We start from the raw sequence: 12,017 nt of genomic DNA, 5'->3' as shown, positions 1-12,017 counted from the left end.
CCTTTGAGGGCAAACTTGTTCCCAATATATTTGGTCCACAGTTCAAATAGACAACTTTGCAACAACCCCTGTCACAATTCATATAGTCTACTTAAGGCATGTATACTATGCTTCCTTGTTCACAAGGTTTTTTTTAAAGTATTACTAATTACTAGTCATACTATATACATGCCACATTTTTATTAACTAGCTTGTATTTTTTTTCATGATCACACATTTTATTTTTCGGTAAAGAACACTCATATTTAAATATCCTCAAACCAAACAATTTCCCAAGTGTTTTAAAATTTGTAATGCAGTCTGTCCTTTGAGAGAGTTCAGGGTTAGCAGAATCTATCTGATTTCTTTGTGCGTATGGATGATGACAAGTTACCTATCTAACAAAGGGGTAGTTTCCGTTCTTTATCCTCTAACATTGCGAGTGTGTTTCCTGGAAACTGATGAGAAAGAGAGACAAAGAAAAACCATTTTCTCATTTCCTCTCTATAGAAAATAAAATACACTCATATGTAGTTAATAAATCCTCACCGCTGTTAAAGGGTTTTTTATCAAGTTGCCATCCTACAAAAGAGTATAAAGAGGGAAAGACATGAGGGTATTCTGATACAATAAACAGCACTGTAGGGTTTTTAGCCAGTTTAATTTGCAAGTTGGGCCAGATCCTGCAGCAGAATCTGTGCAGGTGCATCCCTGCATAGAACTGACTGCAGAGGGCTCTGTGTAGGGGCAAAAGTTTCACCTACATATATCCAGTTTCAGGACCAGAGTCAAAAGCTGATACCTGAGGAAGATCTAGATGGAGGCTTGAACCTGGAAAAAACAGAATAAATGAGCCTGCTCAATTAAGCATGTCCATAAGTCTTCCCAGGATCAGGGTCTTATTAAGTTTACTAGTTTAACAATTGCACTAAGTATTAGTCCAATTTCATCTGAAAGATTTCATTTAAAACAGGAATAATAATATTTAGCTTTTATATTTATCACCTTCTCTTGAAGACTGTAATGGTGAATATCTTGTTGTCATTGTAGTTGTTTTTAGATAGAACACATTACATTAATCAGCGGCCATTGCTTGTTTGCATTTGTTTCCCCCTGGGATAGAATAAACAAACTTTAAGAATCACAAATTTGCACACCATAGCAAGATTGCAAATCTTATTTTGCAAACAACAATTAAACCTTTTTATGAGTGATTTTATTTATCATCACACGTTACTATAAGTTATCTCAAAAATACGTATTCCCATGCAGATGTTTCCTGCTTTCCCAAGATTTCAAAGCAAGCACTTTTCCTTTTGACCTCACTTTTAGTGGTTCATGCATAAGGTTGTGTTCTATATATAGGACTCTATTTTGCCTGCAAATCACATAATATTTTCACATGTGGAAAAAATGTTACTTCACAGGTGCAAATTACGAGTTGGAATTTGCTTCAAGGCTAAAGTGAGAAGACAGGCATTGAGATTTTTTCCCCAGTGTTGAACACCCTAAAAGGCATTGCAGATATTAGATATATGACGATCCCATTACTGCAGTGCTGAGATAGATAAAACTGGAGCTTTGCCTGCTTAAGAACAGTAGGATTGGACCCAAAGATGTTATATATTTAGGAACATTAGCTTTTTTGCATTATGGATGAGCTAAGCCACAAAACTGAGATTCTGCTCTTGAAACCCCCCAAATTCAGAGGTGTTTGTAACCAAGGATTTGGTTCATTTTGGTCTATTAAGATATTTGCTAAATTTGGAAATCTGGAATCAGTTGTGTATTTTGAGATCTTCTCAAGTTCAGAGATAACTAGAAATGATTTTGGTTTGTGCCCATCCCAAGCTAAGCCTAATGAAATTGTGCAGTTGTGAAAATCATAATTAGTATATAGAAATATCTGCATGATATCTGAGTATGAAAAGCAACCTGATATTAGAAGATGTGAGTTTGGTTTGGTGGGTACCATGTATAATACTTACTGTTCTTTGCTTGGTAGGTTCTTTGTTTCAACAAGGAAATGTGTTGGTTTATTAATGTGTTTTTATTTGCCTTCACTTTCACAAACAGATCAAGGCTGTAGCCTCTGGCATCATTCTGGGATATGATTATTTTTCCTCTGATAGATGTCTTCCATTCTCCATTTTCATCCAGCTGCAATCACTTTAATGCCATCTACCCTCTGACTGTAAGGGTAGAATTTTCAGTCTCCTTCAAGGCTGTCCCTCTGATCAGCTGTGAAAAGAGCACGCTTGCAAACTCCCCTTTGGAAACCTAACACATCTCCTCATTTATATTTCAGTTAAAAATATTAAGCGTTCACAAGACACATATGTCTTGTAGACATAGAACTTTAATTGTATGCTAAGATGACTTCTTATTGTTTGCTATACCAGAGAGAGAGAGGGAGGGAGAAAGAGAGAAACTAATATTATGGATTTTTTCATTATGCCTGATTTATACTTGTAAATAGATTTGACTAGCGCTGCTAGATGTTGCTTTATAAGACCATATTGTTTCTCTCACATGCTTTTTGAAGACTGTTTTGTCTCTTTCATCCTTACACATTCTAACATCCCGTTTTCTCTCCAGTGCTTTTGCTCTCCAGGCTTTCAATTAATTAATCAAAATCTTCTGTCTCCTGTTTATTGTTTAATGCAGTGGTTCTCAAACTTTTTTTTTGCAGACGACTTAATGATCTTACTAAATGTTGTTTGTACCATTAGCTAACTATGGTAAAGCACTTTGGATAAAAGCGCTATATAAAAAAAAACCCTTAATAATAATTAATTTTTTTTGGTTTTACAAATAAAAGCACACAACTCATATTTTAATATCAGTAGTCTTACCTTTCTAAGGCCATAGATGTGCCCTCTCTCCCCTGCCACAGCAACCCCCAAGCTGGGGCTGGAAAGGAGGTCATCTCTCCCCGGCAGCTAGAGCCCTGGATCTGGGGAAAGTCACCTTTTTCTCTGGCCACCATCGCCCTGCATGTCCCAAATTCCCCCCACCCCGTCTTCTCACCCCACTGCCCCCTCCCACCTACTCCCTATTTCCCCTAAGGCCACCACCTCACCTTACATGTGTGTCTTCTCCAGGGTCCAGGCACCTAATTAGTGGCTCCACTAATCAGGTGGGTGGCCCTTCATTCTCTTGTGTGCAGCCGCCCAGGCGCACACCTTAGAGGGAACAATCCGCGGACCACCTGAATGGAGCTTGCGGACCACTGGTTTGAGAACCTCTGGCTTAATGAATAAATTTGAAGCCATTTTGCTCTGACGTACATTCTTTCTCCAGATAGCTGAAAAATCCATTCTATTACTTTACAAAAGAGATACAAGTTATAAGGGCCAGCAAGGAAGGGAACCTTGAAGAAATGACACCATAAAGGAAAGTTTTTACATTGTCAAATGTAAAATAATGTAATGTAATGCCATCCTGATATTCTAATTATTATCTTCTATCCCTTTCTATATATAACCTTGCCTATTTATTTATTTATTTTACCACGACTCCGCACTGAGCAGAGGTTTTCATTGAACTGTCCACAATGAAGATCTGGTCTTTCTTCCTAAGTGGTTACAGTTAATGTGGAACCTAGCAATGTGTATAAATAGTTTACATTATTCCTTTCCATGTGCGTTATTTTACATTTGTCAATGCTGAATTTCATCAGCATCATGCTGTCCATTCACCTAATGTTGTTAGGTCTCTTTGGAGTTCTCCACAATCTTTTCTAGTAATGGCCATACTAAAAAATGTCATGTGCTCTGCAGATTTTGCCATCTCACTCTTCGCTGCTATTCCAGAACCTCACTGAATATATAAATCAATACTGAACCTAATATGGAGTTTTGGGGGACCCAGGCCAACACTTTAGTCCAACTCTTTGTTTCTGTCTCTCAGCCAGTTTTTAATTCAGGACATAACTTCACCTCTTCTCATAGAACTACTTAGTTTCCATTTATGAGGGAGATTGTTAAGGACTTTTTGAAAGTCCATGTGCATTGAATCAATGTTATCTTTTTTCCTCCTCAAAGGCTATGAGGATTTTGAGCAATCCCAAAATACACCAAGCTGTTACAGAGAAGTAGAAAAATATGCAGTTATGCTCATGAAATATGGACAGTGTTAAGGCTTGAACACAATGTAACACTGTACCCTTGTCTATTTGTATTATATAGTATTGTAGTGTCGTTACGAAGAATATGTAAAAGTAACCTGTTTGTAAAAGTAATATATAGCTGCTTTCAGCAGCATTTCAAAAGTAATTTCAGTTTATGTGGGTTATATGGCATGCAGGTAAAGTTTCAAGGCCTTACTTCAGCAAAATATTTAAGCTTCTGCTTAAATGTTTTGCTGAATCAGAGCCCATAACAATGTAATTATGTGCTGTTTACTGTAGGTTACTTTCACAAAATCAAAGGTTATGTCCGTTAAATAATGCAGCTCTCTCTGAATTTCACAGGACAACAACGTGTTTCTGTGACCAGTCTGCTGGTGTGCCATGGGTTATTGTTAGTTGGAACAAATCTGGGTATTATAGTAGCACTACCAGTGCCTCGTTTGCAAGGAATTCCAAAAGTAACGGGTGAGTAAAATTTTTCATATATTTTTGTAAGATGGTATGCTGAAAATTGGCTTTTCAGTACATTATTTAGTCAATAAATCAAGTAAATATGTAAAAATTTGTGTATTGTATAGACATGGTTTGAGCTTTTTTATGAGTATTTGTTGATCCTACTTAGTTTTATTGTACATCTGTAACATATTTCTATTGTCTTCTGTTATTTTTGCTTTATTAAATCAGCATCCATGACTACAACTGTTGTTGTTCTTTTGAGGCAGAGTGGGACGGAGGTTAGCTCTTCAAACCATGTATTATGGAGGGAAAAAACCTCTGTGTTTAAGATTGGAACAGCCTTTCCGCTGTAAAGAGAAATGTTGTTCTCCTCTACAGTTTTTTGGAAATGTTATATCAAAATGCAAATTGGCATGTCGGAGGAGAGTCAAGGGGGTGTTTATTTCCAAATTTGGAGAGAAATGGCATACTGGATTTGGAGAGATGGGTATTGAAAGTTCAGTGTTTTTCCTGATTGGTTGTTTTTGTGACATGATCGCTCCATAACATTGAGGCCTTGAAATGTAAAATTTGACTTATTGGTTAGCTTTTGACAACTATAGCATTTGGGGGCCTGCTGAAGTGATAAGGCACCTTATTTTTGTAGTTATTCGTTTCTGAGATAGGAACATCAAAACTCTGCCAACATTTTGAAAACATTTCAATTCTGCTTTTAACTACCATAATAAAGCAAGGTTCAAAAAGGTGCGCTGGATGTGGCATATGTGAAGCTACAGTTTAGTTTCAGAACTTCACCTAGAATTTCTGAGTTGTGGATGGGTTTTCAGCATGGGAGTCCCAATGCTGAACATGGGACCCCCACCAGGGTGCAAAATTTATAACAGAAAGGGGTATTTTTCTCTGCTGCTCCAAGGGCTGGTTGACCACTGTGGCAGGTGTACAGACATAAATGAAGGGTCGTCTGAAAGGGTCCATGATATGAGGATCTTTCGGAACTCAGTTCTATTTACATTAACAGAGAAAGGACTATTTGCTCCGAGGAGCACTGTGGACATTAACAGTGTGGAGATTGATCAGGTATTCTGGGAGATCCAGCTTACCCTCTGATGCCCTGGCTAATGAAGCCACACACAGGCCACTTGGACAGAAAGAAAGAACATTTCAGCTCTTGCCTGAGTAATTGCAGAATGGTGGTTGAGCATGCATTTGGCTGTTTGAAAGGCAGATGGTGCTACTTATGGAATTGTTTGGAAGCATCAGATTAAAAAGTCCCAACTATTATAGCTGGGTGCTGTGTTCTGCACAGTATTTGCGAGACCGAGCGGGAAAGCCTTAGTGATGGGTGGGAGACTGAGGTGCAGAGACTTGCTCAGTGGTTTGAGCAGCTAGTAAAGCATCCCGTAGAGAATGTTAACCTCTGGGGGAATATTGTCAGGGATGCCTATTGTTCATGTTTTGAGTGTCGTTCTTGTACATGTGTAGCTGGACATCCAGCTGCTAATCCATAGAGGTGGGGTTGGGATAGTCTGTGAGCATTGCAGTAGTGTTTATGGGTGGTGAAAGCGAGGCATTGCCCATATACCTTTTGTAAAACTGAATGAATTATTTTAGCTTTATTTAGCTAATTGTATGTATTACTTGCAGTGATGAGTCATAATGGATCAAAATGGATTTTAAATGGTTTTTATTATGAAACAACAATAACAAAGCCAAAAATCAAGTTTTCATTGAACTGGTGGATAAATAACTATACATTTAATCTGAAAACACAGTTACCAAAATAATCTACTGACTCACCAACAAAAAGCGACCCTTTAAATAAAACATCAGTGCGAACCAAACTGAAAGTGCAACAATGCAAAGAGTTTAGAAATAACAAGGCTGGAGGTGGGGGTCTTAAAGTTACAGGTGCATATAGGGACCCTCTGCTTCTTCATGTACGTGGAGATATTACGGTTGAGTACGATGGCTCAAAATTGTCTACTGCATTGGAGGGCTCAAAAGTGCTGGGCTCCCAGAAGCCAATGTTCTTGGTGAGCAGATGGTGTGCCTGAGAGAGGAATGGTCTCTAGTACATGCACTGTGTGGGCACAGAGGAGAGGAGTTGCTTCTAGTTCCAGTCGCCAGTATTATCCAGAGACTGAAGGATGGAGCTGGGTCCTGGTTTGTGGAACTGCAGGACCTGCTGACCTAGCAGGAGCATGTTTTGTAGGAGAGGCCTCTGGCTCAGGATAGCATCCATGAGTTGTCTCTGCATCTCCCTGTCTTTTTCCGTGCTGTCTCTGGTTATGGCAATGCTGTCCTTGTCCCGTGCCACACTTCTCTTGGTCACTGCCACACCCTGCTGGGAGACCTCCATTTCTTTCTCCCTCAGGATCCTCACGTACTGCCTCCACCTCTCAGCCAGTGTGGTTTTCCTCTAAGAGTCTGCCATAAGTTCTCCAAACATCTCCTCCCAAGTCTGCCTGTTTCACCCCCTCGGGTTGGCCAGCCTCGCAGCAGTACATGGAGGCCCTTTCCCTGACAGTCTGGCTGTTTTAAGCACTGTGGATGTGGGAGCATGAACAAAAATCTGTGGCTTATAGTTCCTATTCCAGACAAGCCATGATAGTATTTTTTTTTTAGTATGCATATGTGACTTCACCTCCCTGAGACTCTCCCAGTCTTGGGGGATCCTCAGAGATGGTTAATGGTCTGTCGTACAGTGACCAGATACCCCGATATTAGGGGCTTTGTCTTATATATGCAACTATATCCACCCCTGGAAAAAAAAAAGTCCCAATTGTTCATAGTTGCTATGTGGTCCCTCTGTCTGTGTGTGAGGAGGCACTTTGAGATATCTGCACTGAGATATCTGTCTGCTGTATGTGTTGTTTGCCACTGTGCCTTAACAAGTTGGGGTGTAGGATGGGTTGGAATTATGCTGCTGTTTTTGTTTTACAGTTTTGTTTGTGTATTTGAGGCACTTCTGTGGGGTCAGAGGGATTGGGCAATAGTGGGGACCAAACCGGATAGTGATTCACATTAGACTGTCCTGATTCATAATAATGTCAGATGGGGGCGGGTGGCACAAAGGCAGAGAATAGTCTTATTAAAAAAAGGCAAAGGGCAAACAAGTGAGAGATACTCTGTGAAGTTATTCACCACGATGATCCCCCTACCCCCCAGAAGTGCAGCAGGAGTGGAAGGGGCTTGCGAGCTATAACAGGGTGTGCAAGCTGTTCCCTATAATGTGCAAACCAAAATTGAGCAATTCCTCGCTCTTAAGTTCTGCTTTATGTCCCCTGCAGAGAAAAACAGATAAATTCCTGCAATGATTGTCCGCTAGAATGCGTGTTACAGGACATTTAAACGTCAGTAGGAAACAGGACTGTTTGTACCTTTACCGGTCATGCAGTATCCATGTCTACCTCATGTAAACAATGAACATTAACCAAACTTCTTTTCCTGTAACCACTGTCTCAGTAAACTGTTGCATTTTTCACAAATGAATGTTGTTTATTATTTGAATGTGCCACAGGAGAGGAGTGGGCTAGAGGTGGATTCTGCACAGGGGTGGCTCTATGTTTTTTGCTGCCCCAAGCACGGCAGTCAGGCAGCCTTTGGTGGCATCCCTGCGGGCGGACCGCTGGGAACAAGAATTCGGCAGCGTTTCTGCAGGTGATCTGCTGGTCCCGTTCCTTTGTCACAGATTCACGTAATCTGTCTATCTTTGGGTATCTCGCAACATTCTCTCATTCCAAATTTTGCCTCATTCTTCCTGGGGCCAATGATCTTGTCTGACATATAGGCACATCTCAGGACCACATCCCCCCACCCATGTGGGAGTATGTATGGCAGAATGTTGCATCTTTTCTCCACTCTGTAGAAAGATTCACATATTTTTCAAGTTAGTAAAGATCTTCTGAATTTAGCCGTAGCAATTTGTTTTTGGTGCCATCTTTTGACTGATAGTTTAAATCCTTCTTTTCTCCTCCAATGTCCCACAGCCTAAATCCTTTAAAAAAAAAATTAAATTGAGATTGTTCATTCACCATTTGTCCTATGAATGCACCACTGCAACTAGAGATCAGCACTTAAGGGCAAATTCTACCCCCTCCTCTGTGGGTGTGGGGTGCACTCCTGCACTGGAATTGATGTGTTTATACTATTCAAGAGGGGAGGAGAAGGATTAACTGAAAACCTTTCATTTTGTTGTGGAGTCTTGGAGAAAGCAGGTAATGTTAAGGTAGTGACAATGCCAGTTAAAACAAATCATCTGAGGATTTCTTTACTCTTGCTGTTGTGAAAACAGAGTACAAAAGTATGAACTAAATGTCAACTTGCTCTGTATGTCCTACTTTTAGCAGATTTCTGTTCCAGCCCTAATGTATCTTCAATGTACTGTAGATTTTTTTTGTAAATTATTCCACATTTAATTTCAGTAAATATATGAAGAAACTGTTACGTGCTGTGTTTCTTTTGACAGGGTTATGCAAGTCTAACTGAAATGATTTGTTGTGAGAATGAACTTGTGGTGGTGTAAAATAGTGATCCAAAATGAATGAGATTAATATTACATAACCTTTTCTTTTTTCTTTGGCTTCAGGAAGAGGAATGGTATCCTATCATGCACATAATGGCCCAGTCAAATTCCTTGTAATGGTTACAGCTGTAAACAAGAAAAACAAAAGCAAATCAAGAAACAGTCTGCCTCCTAACTCCGAATCTAAAGAAGATGACCAAAAAAATGTCCTGCACAATGACAGACCAAGCTCTTCCCTAAGTAACACTCATGACACTGCAGTGTGGCTAGGTGGTTCAGTAGGATCCATTGCACAAAGAAGTGACATGTCTTCATCTTCTGGGTCCCTAACATTGTCTCATGGGTCAAATTCCCTAGAACGTAGGCCGGAGGACAGCACCATTTATGAGCTCTTGAAGGATCAAAACATCTCACTTAAAAATAAAAGACAGCGATCCAGGAAAATGAAAGCAAGTTCAGTATTAGTCATCTCTGGAGGACAAGGACACAGAAGGGTGAACAAGAAGTCCAAGCAGCAGCGACAGGATGAACTAGTATCTTCTGTGATGGTTTGGCAGATTCCACTATTAAACATCTAAGTGACTAAAACCATGTTAAATGGTGACTTTTTACAAAGTCATTTGATTTCATTTCTAAACTCTACATGTGTTATGATGCTTTCGTCTTTTAAAGGGATTTCTGATGTAATCTTACTACAGTGAATACCAAGGACCAAACCCTGCAGCCATTACTCATGTGAGCAGTCCTGTTGAAGTCAATTGGATTGATCACCTGGGTAAGGGCTGCAAGATAGATTCCTAACCTAGTTAGAACATCCTCCCTTATTACGGTATTGAAAATATTTAGCTGCTGCTGAGGGCTCTGCTACTTAAAATATTGGGGATATATCAGACCCTTTTAAATGGTTTTAGAATCTCCACTTTATTTATATTCAAGTTTATATCTGTCATTATTATGATTCATAGCACTTAGGAGAGGCAGGGAAGATATACCATTTCACATGCTGTTTGTTGCTTTCTTAAGTCAGCACTTTTTTCAAAAGTGATTCTTGCATGTACTGTACATTTTAACAAAGTAGCAAATATTTTGAGCAATAAATATACTAATAAAGGGTAACAGATTAATTCAGTAATCACTATATAATATAATTCCACAAGAAAGTGTCTGGGTTCGACCAAAAAAATTAACAGTCAGATAGGCTCATTGTTTTGTATCTTTCAAAGCAAAAATACATTGTTATTTTCTAATGCTCCATATTATTAAAAAACAATGCTGGAGGGGAAAAAGTGTGTTAACACCATTGGAAGATGTGATATCTATCTATGTGGAGGCCCTTGCACATGATGATTTGGGACAAATAGAAAATACAATACAGGTTGAAGATACAAAATAGATGTGCATTCTGACTAACTTCTTGGTGCCAGTGCTGGCAGTGCATTCTGTTTCTGGCAGTGGAGTGTACTTCTAGCATCAAGGGTATGTAGAAAATCTGTGTGCCGTTTTTAACAATACATAATTTTTCATTCTGTGATGGCAGTGAAGCAATTAAAACATGAAGAGGTACATGGTTACACAGTGAGTAAATGCAGGGAATTAATACTAAGTATAAGACCATCTGAATATATCAATATCTACAGGAAGCGCACATAGTAATGCATGCATTCATCTAGAATATAAGGAGGTTATCTCCTAAAATGTTAAAATAGTTAGTTGTGTAGTTGTAGTAGCGGATCCTGCAAATCTTCCATGCATGGAATTCCAGTTCAACATGGCGGGGGCTTGTGGACTCAGCCCACTGTAACCAATAATAAAGAGCGGTGTAAGAGTGGGTGCAATCCTTCATGCTAGACATGCCTGGCAATAGACTTCCAAACATGGGCACCATGCAGAATCAGAACTGGTTTCTTCTCTTTGCAGAGAAGCAGAAGGACAAAGGTTACATATAGTTTATGAACCCCCCCACCCCACTCCCCCCCCGCCCTGTGACCATCAGCAAAGACTGGGTGCAGCAGAGAATCTGGCTCTGTCTTTATAGTACGGTATTCATTTTAGGAAAAGAAGCTATTCATCTGAAATTCTGGCAGGCTTAGGAGGGGTGACTACTGTTGAGAGATGGCCATGTCCCTGCTGTAAACAACACAACGTTTATTTGATTACCTAAATAAAGTGCATATACTTTGGGACTATTTTTATTCCAGCTTGGAAAAAAAGGTTTCCACATATTTTAAATGATGTCAGTCACCTCTGATATAAACTGCTTAATCTCACCGAGCAGTCAGATCTGGGTGGGCAGACCCTTGTGGCAGCGCAGAATCACACTGACTTCAGTGGAATTCTCCACAAGCATAAAAATCCACCTGTGCAGATCTGACTGCAGGGTCAGGGCCTAAATTCTTATTTTATGCCCATTGCCAAGGTATTTGATTGTTTCGGTTGGGTGTTGTCCATTGCTTACTTTATTAAAGTATTAAATTGTGATTAAAATTTAACTTCAGGATAAAAAACAAATGTTGTCAGGCTTTTATTCATAAACTATATGTAACCTTTGTCCTTCTGCTTCTCTGCAAAGAGAAGAAACCAGTTCTGATTCTGCATGGTGCCCATGTTTGGAATTCTATTGCCAGGCATGTCTAGCATGAAGGATTGCACCCACTCTTAAACCGCTCTTTATTATTGGTTGCAGTGGGCTGAGTCCACAAGCCCCCGCCATGTTGAACTGGAATTCGATGCATGGAAGATTTGCAGGATCTGCTACTACAACTACACAACTAACTATTTTAACATTTTAGGAGACAACCTCCTTATATTCTAGCCAAAATATACTTTTCTTTTATTTAGAAACAGTAGAAACACAGCACAGTCGTGCTCCTATGAAAGTCAATGGGAGTTTTGCTACTGACTTCAATAGTAACAGGACTGGGCCCA

At 39.6% G+C, this 12,017-nt stretch overlaps 1 protein-coding gene across 4 annotated transcripts in view; it reads left to right on the top strand.

Moving 5' to 3' along the window:
- ARHGEF10 (Rho guanine nucleotide exchange factor 10) overlaps positions 1-10,853 on the top strand; it is a 199,061-nt gene extending 188,208 nt beyond the window's left edge. For 2 of the 4 annotated variants that reach the window (XM_039529515.1, XM_039529513.1), the window contains 2 exons: positions 4,454-4,576; positions 9,156-10,853. In XM_039529515.1, the coding sequence (XP_039385449.1) occupies positions 4,454-4,576; positions 9,156-9,670 (638 nt within the window). In that variant the 3' untranslated portion in view covers positions 9,671-10,853. The remainder of the gene's footprint in view (positions 1-4,453; positions 4,577-9,155) is intronic. The other 2 variants (XM_039529516.1, XM_039529514.1) reach the window with 1 other exon arrangement.
- The last annotated feature ends 1,164 nt before the right edge of the window (positions 10,854-12,017 follow it).

This window comes from Mauremys reevesii, linkage group 3 (assembly GCF_016161935.1).
Source record: "Mauremys reevesii isolate NIE-2019 linkage group 3, ASM1616193v1, whole genome shotgun sequence".
NCBI lineage: Eukaryota > Metazoa > Chordata > Testudines > Geoemydidae > Mauremys > Mauremys reevesii.
The sequence above is the reverse complement of the archived record's forward strand: the minus strand, read 5'-3'. Positions and strand labels throughout refer to the sequence as shown.